General features: G+C 45.6%; 2 protein-coding genes across 2 annotated transcripts in view; one reads left to right on the top strand and one right to left on the bottom strand.

Moving 5' to 3' along the window:
• The window catches only part of LOC143293950 (uncharacterized), a 9,286-nt gene extending 8,261 nt beyond the window's left edge, over nucleotides 1-1,025 (bottom strand). The window contains exon 1 of the mRNA XM_076605346.1: nucleotides 666-1,025. Within this exon, the coding sequence (XP_076461461.1) occupies nucleotides 666-1,025 (360 nt within the window). The remainder of the gene's footprint in view (nucleotides 1-665) is intronic.
• LOC143293511 (uncharacterized) overlaps nucleotides 1-15,000 on the top strand; it is a 119,183-nt gene that overhangs the window by 26,259 nt on the left and 77,924 nt on the right. The window lies entirely within an intron of this gene.

Here is a 15,000-nt window from a genome sequence, read left to right as displayed (position 1 = left end):
GATACATCCTGACCTTGTAGTAGATGTCCATATTAAATTGAATAATAATCCTGACCTTATAGTAGATGTCCATATTGCATTGAATAACACATCCTCACGTTATAGTAGATGTCTGTACTGAATTGAATAATACATCCTCACCTTATAGTAGATGTCCATATTGAATTGAATAAGATAATACATCCTTACTTTGTAGTAGATTTCCATATTGAATTGAATAATACATTCTCACCTTATGGTAGATATACATATTAAACTGAATAACACATCCTCACCTTATAGTAGGTGTCCATATTGAATTGAATAATACATCATCATCTTATAGTAGGTGTCCATATTGAATTGAATAATACATCATCATCTTATAGTAGATGTCCATAATGAATTAAATAATACATCCTCACCTTATAGTAGGTTTCTTTTTTAAATTGAATAATAAATCCTCACCTTATAGTAGATGTCCGTATTTAGTAATGCGCCCTCATCCGATAGTAGTTGTCCTTATTAAATTTACATAATGCGTCATCGCTATGTAATGAGTGTCCATATTAAATAAGGCGTCCTCGTCCTGTAGTAGTTGTCCTTATTGAATCAAAACAATGCGTCCTCACATAATAGCGGTTGTCTATAATTATTGGGCAAAAGACACTTCGTAAAGTCCTCACCTTGTAGTAGGTGTCTGCCACGAGGTTGTCGATGGTGTAGGCGGTGCGCTGCGGAGACAGGAAGTGGCTGTACTGCACGTAGCTGGAGGCCACCTTCTGGTAGTGCACCCTGTAGCCCTGGATGACGGCCCTCCGGACCAGCTCCTCGCCCTGCACCGCCCACCGCACGTAGATGGACGAGGCCGAGGAGGAACCGATCTCCGCCTGGAACCCGGGCCCCGGGCCCCCCCTCACCCCCAGCCCCTCCTCCCCCGGTCCCGCCCCCACTGCTCCGCCTCCTTCAAGGCCCCCCTCCTCCTCCTCCCCTACGCCTACCCCTACCCCGAGACCGTAGCCTCCTCCTCCTCCTCCGTCCAGCATGGTGTTGCTGCAACTGTGAGGGACTTGGTTTTCTGTTTGTCTTTCTGTATGTGTCTGCTTGTTTTCAAAGCGTTTTTCAGAAGGAACAAACCTCGTCCAGGTGTTGTTTCCGTCGTCCACAGAAGTTAGGCGGTCGTCGTCTTTGTGATCATTTCCTTGTATTCCTTCTTTTTGTTTGTCTTTGTGAACTCCGTTGTTTTACGGATCTGTGGTCTGACGATGATAGTATTTCGACTAAGACTTTCTATCTATAACCAACGGTCGTCTTTTTGATTTAAAAAAATCTTATTCATTTCTTTACTGTTACTTTGGGTGTTTTTTGTTGTTGTTTCGTTGTTGTTGTTTTTAATAAGTGGATGTGGTGTGGCATAGCATGTATATATGGTAGATCAGTCCGTTGAACGCATTGATGTCTGCTTGAAAGTGAAAGTGAAACTTCGCCGACAACACGGAGAAATCCTGGTGTGGCTTTTTTTTTTTTTTTTTTTTAATTTTTTTAAAATAATTCTTCACATCATGCAGATCAGGAAGAGTGCTTAAAGTTCTATCACCCAGCCTTTATAAAAAAAAAAAAAAAACTGAACAGTTCACACACATAAATACAATCTACTCATGTGCTGACGTGGAAAACATGTTTGTTGTTTTTGCTGCAGCCAGCCGGTAGCAGCCCAGCAGGGTTCAGTCAGATCACAAGCTGCATCCCACGTTGACTGGTCTCAGTTCTCCTCCAAAAAGATTTTTTTTTTTCCCACTGGTGGGATCCGCATCACTGCTGCATTCTCTACCTTTCTTTGTGCGTCTTTGTCGGCTTCTTTTGCCTGCCAGAAGACAAGAAAAAAAATGATACAGAATGTAGCAAATTATATAATAAACTCCAAAAAACTACGGCATGAATGTCATTCTTGATAAGATAGTAACGAAAAACAAACAAACAAACAACAACAACAACAGCAACAAACCCTGTCCCCTCCACTCCCTCCCCACATCATCACCATCACAATCTGTTTCCTCCTCCACCCCCCCACACCCCGTCTTTCCCCTCTCGTCCCACTCCACCGTTGACATCCATAATACGCGTATAACTGCACCCAGGCGGGCGTTTAATCAGGAAGATGCTGTGGTTTTAACGACACGCGCGCACGCACGCGCTCTTGGTATACGCGCTCGTGTGGTCAGGAATCACATAGGTGGGGAATGTGGGGTTGTATTATAAGAAATAGCTTAACTAGTTTGTCTGTCTGCTTGTCTGTCCTTGTCTAGCAGTGTATGATTCGATTTCTGTGTCTGTTCGGCATGGTGTAAAAAAAGAAAAAAGAAAAGAAAAAAAAAGATAATTAATTTCTCTATTTCTGTCTCTGCCCCCATTCCCTTTATGTCTGTCTCTCTCTCCATCCATCCATCCACATATCCTTCTGTGTGTGTGTGTGACTCTCTCTCCCCTTTTACACACACACACACACACACACACACACACACACACACATACATATATATATATATATATATATATATATATTACTTTTCTCCTTCTTCTTCTTCGTCTTCTTCTTCTTATTGTTCTGTTTTCATTTTTCGTAAGGGCATGGTCAAAAGGAGCTTTTAGCTATCCTTTTATCCCCAGCCTTAGTGAAACATTCCAGTTTGAGTTCTCTCTCTGTCTCTGTCTCTGCCCCCTCTGTCTCTGTCTGTCTCTCTCTCCGTCTCTCTCTCCTGTGTCTGGATGTCTTTCCCTCTGTGTTGTTGTCTGTCTGTCTGTCTTTCTCTGTCTTTGTCTGTCTGTCTGTCTGTCTGTCTCTGTCTCTATCAGTCTGCCACCCCCCTCCTCCCCCTCTCTCTCTATGTCGTCTGTCTGTCTGTCTGTCTGCCCCATCACTCTTTGTCGTCTGCCTCTCTGTCTCTCTTTCTCTCTGTCTTTCTGAAAGACACGCATTATAGACTCCAGTGTACTCACGTGTGTAGGCACACGAGCACGCACATTATCGCCACATGTATATTTGGATATTAATCCTTTCCTTATCTCCCCACAGTCATGCTAATCCCCTATTTCCAGATCTGAACTTCTGACATTGATGAACGGATTTCATGAGCCTGTCTGCGCGCGCGCGCGTGTGTTTGTGAGTTTGTGTGTGTGTGTGTGTGTGTGTGTGTGAGGAGAGTTGTTTTTCTTGTGTGCTATTTATTTATTTATTTATTTTTTCGCGAAGGCTGTCGACCACAACTTTGAGTACCCATGCGCGCCACCACAGACTGACTCAATCAGAGAATGGAGTTTCAAGTAACCAGGTTTGGAAAGAAGGGAGAGTTTTGGTTGCATCTTCGACGGCAGTTCCACATTGCATTATACGGCAGGCTGCTGAAGAAAGGAAGGGTGTGATCAGAGGAAGAAGGACAAGGAGAAGAAGAAGGAGGAGGAGGAGAAAGAAGGAATAAAGAAAGAAACTACTAGTGGGTATGTGGGTGACTCAGTAGTTGGGGAAACTAGCTGCATGTGCTGAATCACTCCCCAGGGGTTAAAATGACTGGGGGTGGGGTAGGGGTCATTATGTATCTGGGGGTCTGGATAAACGCAATGAATCACTCCCTGGAATTAAAAATGACCGCAGATGGGGGTGAGGTTGGGGGGCACTGTGTGTGTGTGTGTGTGTGTGTGTGTGTGTGTGTGTGTGTCTGTATATATATATATATATATATATATATGTATGTGTGTGTGTGTGCGCGCGCGCGCGTGTGTGTGTGTGTGTGTGATCTGGAAACAGCTGGGTACAGTGAATAACTCATGCGGGATTAAAACTTTCTTGGGGATCATGCTGCAGCTGGGAACTTCCAAGCTGTTTATTCCCAGGGGTTAAAAAAGACGGAGGGGGTCAATCTGTGGCGGAGGAACCTGGGTGCACGTGCTTACGCTGGAGGAACGCACAGTGGAAGAGAGATTTCTGTGACACCTTCTCGAGAGGGGCGGGTGGGGAGGGTGTGTTGGTGTGTGTGTGTGTGGGTGATGGTGGAGGTGTGGAGGCGAGTTGTCAAGGGGTCTCCCGGTACGACACAACGCGGCGCAGAGGGCGAGGGACAGTTACTGGCACTGTGTTGCTTGCCAAACCTGATTCGTTTAGATTTTGGCAGCTCTGGTAGTCTGGTAGTCTTTTTTTTTTTTTTTTTTTCGTCGTGTGTCCGAAATGAACCCTTTTCCTTCGCCGTTTCTCCTCCTTTTCTTCTTTTTTCCCTCTAATTCCCCCCCCCCCCTCTCCCCCGACCCCCTCCCATCCCCCTCTAGTGTCTCTGTCTGTCTGTCTCTGTCTCTGTATCTGTCTCTCTCTTTTGTAGATCTGTTCATACAGAAATATGTAATCACCTTTCAAATGGGGCCATGGCTTTATTGAATAAAGCTATCGTTATCTTTATTGCTCTCTCTCTCTCTCTCCCTCTCATTCAGTGCATGTGTGTGTGTGCGCGCGCGGGGGGGGGTGTGTGCATGCGTGCTTGCGCGCGTGTGAGTGAGTGCATACGTGCGCGTGTGTGCGTGCGCGCTTGCTGTGTAGCGGGCTAGCGGGGCCAAACGAGGGGGAACGGGAGGAAATGCTCTGCAAGCATCGTTTGTTTGATCACTGGACTGTGCCTGCAGATGACTGACAGACAGATAGGCAGTGTACTGACCAGTGAACGCTGTTGTTGGTGTGGAGGATGGATACCTCTGGGAGAGGGACAAAGGAGGAGGGGTGGGGGCTGGCGGGGGGCGTGGGGGTGTGACAAAGGGGTCACCCGCTACACGACACAACGCGGTGCCGAGTGCGAGGGACAGTTACTGTACTGGTACTGTCTGGCTTGTACCAAGGCTGATTGGTTTAGATTTGGCAGCTCTGGCTGTCTGGGGTTTTTCTTTCCCCCCTCCCACCCTCCCCACCCTTATTATTTTTTTTAAACTTCTTCTTCTTCTTACTCTTAATGTGACCGAAATGAACCCGTTTATCCCTCTGTTTCTTCTTCTTCTTCTTCTCTCTCTCTCTCTCTCTCTCTCTCTCTCTCTTCGCTATACGTTTTCCACTGTATCTCCCAGTGTACTTGTGTGTGTGTGTGTGTGCGTGCGCGCGCGCGCGCGTGTGTGTGTGTGTGTGTGTTTAGAGGGTCACTTCAGGACTAAAAAAAAACCAAACAAACCCGTCAGGTCTTAACCAGTCAAAGAGAAACATTTAAAAAAAAAAAAAAATAAAATAAAAATAAAATAATAAAATAAAATAATAAAATAGAATGAAATAAGACAAACAAACAAACAAATAAAAATAAGAAAATTATAACAGATTAAATATATGGTTACAGATAAAAGTCCAGTTCAGAAGCGCAGAACCCCCCTCCCCCTCCTCCCCAACACACGCACTAATCCACAACAACCCCTCGCCCTCTTGCCGATCCCCACCCCTCGCCCCCCACCCCCTCAACATTCCTCTGTGAAGCCCACAAGAACTTCCATACCGCGTCTGATTCAGATTGAGAGATGATTTTGTATGATGTTGCATGGAAATGATGAACTGATGTAACTCATATCCGCATCAATTCCATCGGCGTCGATTCATTCAAAAATCATACACAAAATACATTTTGTCCAAAGCAAATTTCCCATTATAGAAAAAAAAGTAAGAAATGGGAAAAGAGAGAGAGAGAGAGACCCTCCCAACTTCTGCATTTCATATCTGGGATCCTCTCAGAAATAGACAAACGAACAAACAAACAAACAAGAACGAAACAGACTGTCAGCCACAGAAGAAAAAAAGAAAAAAAAAAAGGGGGGGGGGGGAGAGAAAGAGAAAGTTATTTTCTTCCAAGATTCAGAATTCAAAGCTGTCAACAACAAGAAGAGGAAAAGGAACTGGAGGAGGAAGAAACACACCCTTATTTCATCGAGATTGAGAATTTGAAATCCAATACATGGAGCGATTTCACATATATTCCTTTTCATTTCATTCAGCCTGAAAATAGAAAAGAAGAAGAAGAAAGAAAGAAAAAAAGTATTGGAAAAAAAAGGGAGGAAAAAGAGGGGGGGGGGGGGGGGGGAGAAGAAGCAAATGATATTTCAAGACACTCATTTGGGATCCGCCTGTATGGCTTCGCCACGGGTTTTATTGAATTTTTGGGAGGGAGAGGGGGCGGGGGGGGGGGGGGGGGTAGTAATGTTTTTAGGACCTGGCTAGACTGGTGTCGCTATATGCAGCCCAGGCAATCGTATCACCAGGCGCCACACGCAAACACACACGCGCGCGCGTGCGCGCACACACTTACACACACACACATACACATATGCATACACTCACACACACGCACAGACACACACACTCACATTGATACACACATGCACAAACACAGACACATACACTCGCACACACAGAGATAAACACACACACACACACACACACACACACACACACACACACACACACACACACACACACACAACAACAACAACAACAACAAAAAACAAACCCGCACACACACACACACTCACACACACACACACACACACACACACACACACACACAAACATACACACATGCATAAACACACACACATGCACAAACATACACACATGCATAAACACACACACATGCACAAACACACACACACACACACACACACACACACACACACACGTGCACAAACATGCACGCACACAAAGACAGACAGACACACACACACACACACACACACACACACACACACACACAAGAGAACACGGTGTTTTTCTTTGCCAATGAGAGTCTTCGTCACTTTGGGGGGAAAGCTAACTTCAGGTTTGTTTGTGAAGTGTGTGTGTGTGTGTGAGGGAGAGAGAGAAAGAGAAAGTGTGTGTGTGATCATTCTGTTCTCCTTCTCTATTTTGATTCCAATCTTTTATCAGGCGTGTATTTTCACCCCTCTCTCGAGCTTCCAATGCTTTGAAATATCATGCGTTTTCTATGATGTTTCCCGAATATGCGAGTTCCAGTGAAGTGTTTGTTTCGCCTGTTTCGCCACGTTGAGATTCGGAGGGAGATGTGGACATGAGACTTCCTCCTCACTTTCCTGCCGTCTGTCTTTCTCTCTCTCTGTCTCTCTTTCTTCTTCTTCTTCTTCTCCTTCTCCTTCTCTCTCTGTCTCTCTCTCTCTCTCTCTGTCTCTCTCATAGCCACACGCGCGTGCGCGCGCGCCGTTTCAGTTTTTCAAGGATTCGTTCGGACAAACCCGTATACGCTACACCACATCTGCAGGGCAGATGCCTGACCAGCAGTTACACGCTGTTCGCAATTAAGCCTGTTCCAGTGAAAAACGTCGTTTCGAAGTCTGAATGTATACGATGAAGCTGTTTAAATGGTGACCCCGACCTCCCCCCCCCCTCACACACACACACACACACACACACATACACACACACTCCCACGAACATCTAACTCTGCTCATAAACTAAACTGCAATTACACTCACACGCATTCACACACACACACACACACACACACACACACACACACATTCCAAACGATAGGATTTTCAAGAACAACGAGAACCCATCCAGACTGACTGGATCTTCTGGGACAATAACGCCTTCTGTTTCCTTCACAGGACAGCTATAATCATCACGGTGATCAGTTTGCTGCCGTAAATGCAGGGGGCTCACTCCGTTCTGCAGCGTTGAGAAAGTTCTGTATTACCTTCATAATGCAGTGATAAGGTGACTGATAAAGGGGAAGGTGGCAGAATGGTAAGACGTTTTACTGCTTATACAGTGCCAGTTGAGGGTCTGGGTCCGAAATCCTGCCAGGAGCCAGTTGCATTGCTCGGACGGGAGAGCCTAGTATGGTCATAACCCGCTACTAACTGTGTGTAGTATTTTGTATTTTGTATTTCTTTTTATCACAACAGATTTCTCTGTGCAAAATTCGGGCTGCTCTCCCCAGGGAGAGCGCGTCGCTATACTACAGCGCCACCCATTTTTTGTTATTTTTCCTGCGTGCAGTTTTATTTGTTTTTCCTATTGACGTGGATTTTTCTACAGAATTTTGCCAGAAACAGCCCTTTTGTTGCCGTGGGTTCTTTTACGTGCGCTAAGTGCATGCTGCACACGGGACCTCGGTTTATCGTCTCATCCGAATGACTAGCATCCAGACCACCACTCAAGGTCTAGTGGAGGGGGAGAAAATATCGGCGGCTGAGCCGTGATTCGAACCAGCGCGCTCAGATTCTCTCGCTTCCTAGGCGGACGCGTTACCTCTAGGCCATCACTCCATGGAACTGACCAATGGCGTAGTTCGGTCAACGTAGGCATTTAGTCACGCGTAACTGTCAGAAAGTTAGAACCAAGCAATGCAGCTGGCACCTGGTCTCGCCCTTCCTCCCAAGCCTGACTGGAAAAATCAAACAAGAGCGTCCATTCATTGGCATGAGACGATAAAACTGAGGTCCCATGTGCAGCACGCACGCACTCGGCGCTGTGAGAAAATAACGAAATCCATGGCAACATACATGTTGCTCTTTGGGAAAAATGATGTGGAAGAAACCCACTGTGACACAGATATATATGTGCATGCACATAACGCCTGACGAAGCGCGTTGGGTTATGCTGCTGGTCAGGAATGTGCGTAGCAGATGTGGTGTGGCGTATGTATGGCTTTGTCCGAACACAGCGACGCTCTGGAAACCTGAAACTGCCTACATAGTCAGGGGAAGCTATTTCAACTTACACCTAATGAAGCCACGAGTCTTTTTCTTCCCACCATCAGCCAAAAACATCATCGTACCAACATTCAAACTGACTGAATCGATAAATTTCACTATAACATGATTAATATATTCCATGGTCCCCCCCCCTCCCCCTCCTCCGACCCCAACGCCCCCACCCCGACCGTAAAAAGACGCATTTGGCATTGACAGTACTTTTATGTGAAAATGTCAAAATATAAATACAGTGAAATACAGTGAATTCGACTGGACAACAAGAAAAGTCATATAAACGACAGTACTTATATACACGCACTTTACAGCTTGCACGGTTCTGTTGCCAGTAGTAGCAGCAAACAAAGCATGCACACCAAAAAAAGCTTCATTCCATTCAAGAGGTAAATATGTGACAACGTGTTGATACAAAGAACGCGCCAGATAATCCTCAAACCTTGCCACTGACGTCAAAGCCGCTTCGCAACAGGCTCCCCGGGATGAGAGAGGATTGGTTTTTAATTGGCCATGTGTGCTGGTCGCCACAGCCCGCTTGTATTGCAAACGGTCGACGGCGCCCATGCGGCGGTTTTGAATTGAGTATCTCTCTCTCTGTGTCCTATTCTGACGTTCTATTTCGGTCTTTTCAGGGCTCAGTGTGTGTGTGTGTGTGTGTGTGTGTGGAGCCATCAGGATCTTTGCATGTGGTGACCTGTAAAGTTCCCAATGTTGAATGCGTCTTCAGGAATTGGTGCATGTTGATGCTGTATGTCTTTGATGGCATCGGTTTTCAGACGCCGAAAAGAAATGAGTTTGAGTGGTGCCTGGCACGCGTTCCATTACAGCCTGAGGTTAAAGATAATAATAATGAAATAAGAAGTAAAAATAAAAATAATGACAAAATAGGAAGAAAGAGGGGTAAATTTGTATAATGTCCTGTTAAACATAAATGGTAATTATAGATATTTCGTTAAAGTATTTTCACGTTTAAATTTTAGATTCTAGCTCTCGACTGTTGGCCGCCGTTCTTTCTCTGTCTCTGGACCTTGCAGTTGGAATGAACTTCCTCTTTCGCTTCGTCAAGTCTCCACACTGAGCTCTTTCAAGTCTGGCCTTAAAACCCACTTCTTCCCTTCCATGCTCTTCCTTGTCTTCAGTTTCTCCAGTTTTAGAGTTATGCATGCGTGTGAATGACTGGTGCGAAAGCGCTTTGATTTGTCTATGCACAAGATTCAGCGCTATATAAATACGATTATCATTATTATTATAAATGCTATCATTTCAAAGGTGGGAGGGGGGAGGGGGCGGGGTAGTTGAATTGTGAGCTGGGGGAGACAGGGCAGATGGAGGGTGGAATAAAGGGCTCGACGTTTTTAATGTTTTAGGATAAAAGGTGACAGGCCTTTACACAATGTGAGAGTGATAGGCCTTTACACAATGTTCAGTTGTGGCGAGTTGGAAACAGCGATTGTTACGCTTTAATTACGGTGACACATCTAATCATCATAAAGAGAACTAAGTAGCTATCTTTGTAATTTAGGTATTCATCTTTGATGATTCCGCCCTGCATATACCGTGTTTCCCCCAACTCGCAATTCAACTCCTCCTTCTCTCCAACTTTTTACATGATAACATTCATATGTGAAAATTAATACTTGAACAAAGCGTATACAGACACCAGTATGAGTGACAGGATATGAAACAAATTCCTGCTGCATAAAGAGAATCCGTCAAGAACGAACAGGTTTTTTTTGTTGTTGTTTTTTGTTTGTTTTTGTTTTTTTGCGGGGGGGTGGGGGTGGGGGTTGGAGGGGGGGGGCCGCAATGGTCGTATTGGTTATTTTGCTGCTAAAACTGAAGGGCTTACTGCTGATTGTGATTTTGTGATTGCGGTGGAGGGGAGGGAAAATGGCGAGGGGGGTGGGGGGGTTTGGGGGGGGGGAGAGAATAACTCTCACCGGCGACGGGGGTGGAGAGGGGTGGGGTGGGGGTAACCCACACATCCCTGTGTCAACGAGTGGGCTTTTCCGCGTGTCGTCATCGTGGTTTAGGGCAATTTGTGCTGATCGTTCCATCCATTCGGGTTTGTAAACTGTCTGCAGTGCCCGTGCTGTGGTTGCTGAGAGGCATCTCTGTGTCCTCCCTGACGATCTATTTCGGGATGTCTGGGGTCCGCTGGACCCATCAGAATCTTTTGATGAGCTGGACCGTTACTTTCCAAACTTTTGAACGCGGGTCTTCAGGAGTTTGTGTTCTTGGTGGTTTATGTCTAGATGACATTGATTTCAGTCGCCGAAAATGAAATGGGGAGGGGGGGGGGTTGAGTGCTTGGCAGGCGTTCCTTTATCGCTTGACCAAAAAAGGGACCATGTTTAAAAAAAAAAAAAAAAAATATATATATATATATATATATATATCAAGTTCTTTTAGGGGTATTTGAGGGTATAGGTCATGGGCCATTCCAGGATGTTTTAAGTGGTGAGTTAATGGTTAGCGGTTTCTTTTTGTGTTTACATTTTACAATCGTCATGTTTGCTGCAATTTCTGAAGATGTCCATGCTGCTGCTGCTAATTCTGCATTCATGTGTAATATCTCATATGCTCACCTGTGCCTCCGTTAGCGTTTATGCATACGGATATTTTCAGTATTTGGCAGAAAAACGTGTCGCTCATTTCTATGGTGTTGAAAAAGCAAAGTACTAATAACTGCCTTGGCAACATGTCGAAATCTGTTACTGACCATAGGCACTCCAAGAAAAACGTGTCGTTCATTTCTATAGTGTTGAAAAAGCAAAATACTAATTACTGTCTTGGCAACATTTCGAAATCTGTTACTGACCATAAGTGAAGCTATTTGCATTGTTCACAGTCCTCAGCTTTGACATCCATCATACGATTATACATATCTTTCTCAGACTGTTTTGGAGAACATCTTCTTCTCCCTCAACTCTGAGGGAGTCATTGGGGAGCCACACAGAATGATTTTTCACCAGATTCATCCAGGTCTGTCGGTTTTGTGTCAAAGCCTGGGTCTCTGAAGGGACGTAGCACTTCCTCAAAGACGCGTGATTGGGATCATGCAAGTTGCGCAGTTTTTTCACCAGCCCCAACAACAGTCAGTCTGTTTGGATGTTGATGTAAGAGTCTTTAACTATTTAACTCTTCGTTACTTACGTCCCTTGTGGTTGTCTAGGGCAACTAACAACGAGCGGAGAGGAATTAAAGCTGGCAACCCCGCAACTGCCTCTCTGTGTTTTATTGTACTTTTTAAGAACCTCCACCACAATTACAGACCTACCACGCACATACAGAGCCATCTCAGTTGCCAGCCTTAATTCATCTCCGCTCGTTGTTTTGTCCTAGACAACCACAAGAGACGTAAGTAACGAAGAGTTAAAGAGTTAAAGACTCTTAGATCAGCATCCAAACATCCCCCCCTAAGAAATATCTTAACATCCAAACACAGTCACAAGTCATTGATATCAATCACGGCGTTTTAAATTAGTTGACCATTGGCAATGAGTCGACAGAAAGAACTCGTCAGACGATCCCTCACCCTGGGTAGTCGTGTTAAAGCTGCTATGTAGTAAGTCCCCTGGAACGAAGACGACCGGTTTTTGATTGGCGTTTTGTGTCGATGGTTCCATCCGTTTGGTTTGTAAACGGTTTGTCGGCACTGTGGTGGTTGTTTGGAGGAGGGGGGGGGGAGGGGGGTGGGGGGGGGGGGGGTGACACTGTTTCTGGGTGTCTGGTTCCCAGCGTGGTGCCATCAGGACCTTTCAATGAGGGTGGCCTGTTACTTTCCCACCGCTGAATACTCCTGCTGGAATCTTGTGTCGTTGATGGTGTCTGTCCTGACGATGCCTTTTTGAGTCGCTGGAATAGGATGGGTTTTGAGTGCCCAGTTGGTATTCCATTTGCTCAAGCATGAACGATTGAATAATTATATGTGTTTTGTGTTTGGTTTTGTGGGGAGGTGATAGCGTGAGCCTTTGTAAGTTTTTCAGTGCAGCTTTGTCACAAACAAGCTTAAGGAGAAGGCATGTAGAAGCACATTTTGGGGTTTACTGGCGATTTGTGGCGGTCTCTCCTTCCTTTTAGGTCCGTCGCCGCCCATGCTGGGGCTTTTGAAGGGGTGTTTCTATTTCCTTTTTGCCGCTATTTCGGGATGTCTCGGACCTAGCATGGTGCCACCAGGACCTTTCGATCAGCTGGCCCGACCGGTGTAGCAGTCTGTTCGTACCCCCCTCCTTTGTTTTGTACTTTTTACCCCGGGGGTAAAACCTGGGTAGCCAAGATTAACCCCGGGGAATTTGTAGACTAACCTGGAATGACACCCCGGGGGTACACTTCGACTAGTCAGAACTGACCTCCTTTGTTGAATTTTATGCCCCCGGTCACGTAATAAGGGGTGGGGTCTACACGAGCTGGTCTAGAACGGTACTCGTCCTTCTCCTTCCGCCACCTCACAATGTGGAAGTGTCAGTAATGGGCATCCCAGATCCACCAATTTTCTTTACTGTGGCCACGTTGTAGAGGGGAGGGGCTTCAGGCTGTTGGAGTACAACTTTGCTTCAGCAGTAATGGAGAATGGGGGTAGGGAGTCAGTAAACGCTAGTCCAGAACGACATACGCCTTCCCTATTAATCACTTGATTAAAACCGCACTAGGGGGGTAATTTCCAGCTAGGGGGGTTGGGTGGTGGGGGCTCTATCTTGAACAGCCACAAATTATGCCGGGGGTCAATCAAGACAAGCGCAGATTCACCCCAGAGGAAAATCCAGCATGGAGGAGGGGGGTGGGGTTAGTTTTAAGGCTGTGACACCGGTTCTTTCAACATACTTTCCCAATGATGAATGCCTCTTGTGGAAACGGTGCTGTTGATACTGTGTGTCCAGAGACATCGTGGGTTTTAGTCGCTGAAACGAAAGGGGGTTTCGAGTGCCTGGCTAGCGTTCCATTTTATCGCTGGGGCAAAAAAGATACCGATGTTTTGAGTGCTCTGGAAGTATAGGTTGGTTGTCAGGGGATGTTTTAGTAGCGAGGTGATCGCAGATTTTTTTTTTCCCCAATACTTATCTTCCGCGCTTTTCTATCTTGTGGTGCTTTTATGAAATATTGATGATCAAGGATGACGTAGATTTTAGAGATTGTGTATGTGTGTGTGTCTGTGTGTGTGTGTGTGTGTGCGTGCGGGCGCGCGGGCACGTTCTGGGACACAGACAAAATATAGATGGAGAAACAAACTCAAAGTTTTAACCTGATATATAATGTAAAGACGTATGTATCTAGAGAAGTGTGTGTGTGGTGTGTGTGTGTGTGTGTGTGTGTGTGTGTGTGTGTGTGTGTGTGTGTGTGTTCATCTCCGCTAATGCGCAAATGGGCACCTTTGAGGAGGAGGAGGAGTTGTTTCTTTTCTGCTGTTTTAAGAATCCCATCTTCTATTGGTTCTGAGAACTTTCTGGAATTATGTCTTGCAACCAGGGTTTCGTCGTTATCTATTGCTTCAGTATAAATACGCCTCTGCTGTTCTCTGGCCTCTTTATGTTGTACAGTATGTTTTACTTATGTATAAATCATATATTTTGTCTTGTGCTGATTGTTCCTTTCTGGTTTTACAAAGATTTTGGTTGATAACTCGGACACTGTATGTATGATAGTCGTGTCCGACAATGACCATCAGAACAGCAGAGGAGGCAACTGCTGTCCCAAGTATCCGGACTAGAATTTGATTATAGTGGAGAGTGTCTTGCCCAAATTACATCCCACTCTCGCGGCCAAGAGGGTTTTAGGGCAGTCGGCGTTGGGATGGTTCCCAAAGGCCAACTAGCCCTCAAGGCTGCAGCACTAAGAGCCAGTGCAATCTTGCCTCTTTGTTTGAGAGTCACAGTCCTTCACAAAAGACGAATGACTTCCCACTGCAATGGAGAAACAATTGATCGTACAGCTCTCACTTTGCTGTTGGCCCAATCGTAAGCTTATAAATGGAAGAGAGAGAGAGAGAGAGAAACGACGAAGCTGCTTTCCAAAGTCTGTATGACTGTGAAGATTGGTCACTTCAGTCGATAAGTTACTGATGAAAGACGGGTTTAAAGTTGTCACTGACTGCATACTTCTTACGCCAGCTGAAAACATCAGTGTTGGCTGTCATCCTTTTGATGGTAGAATGAAACTGGGTCAACGGATCGACGATTCTCAATAAAGACGCTGACGACACCCCCCCCCCCCTGTTGATTTCTCTTAAACGCTCTCTCTCTCGCTCTCTCTCTCTCTCTCTCCCCCCCCCCCCCTCTCTCTCTCTCC

This window comes from Babylonia areolata, chromosome 19, assembly GCF_041734735.1.
Source record: "Babylonia areolata isolate BAREFJ2019XMU chromosome 19, ASM4173473v1, whole genome shotgun sequence".
NCBI lineage: Eukaryota > Metazoa > Mollusca > Gastropoda > Neogastropoda > Buccinidae > Babylonia > Babylonia areolata.
This window is presented reverse-complemented; position numbering and strand designations above follow the sequence as displayed.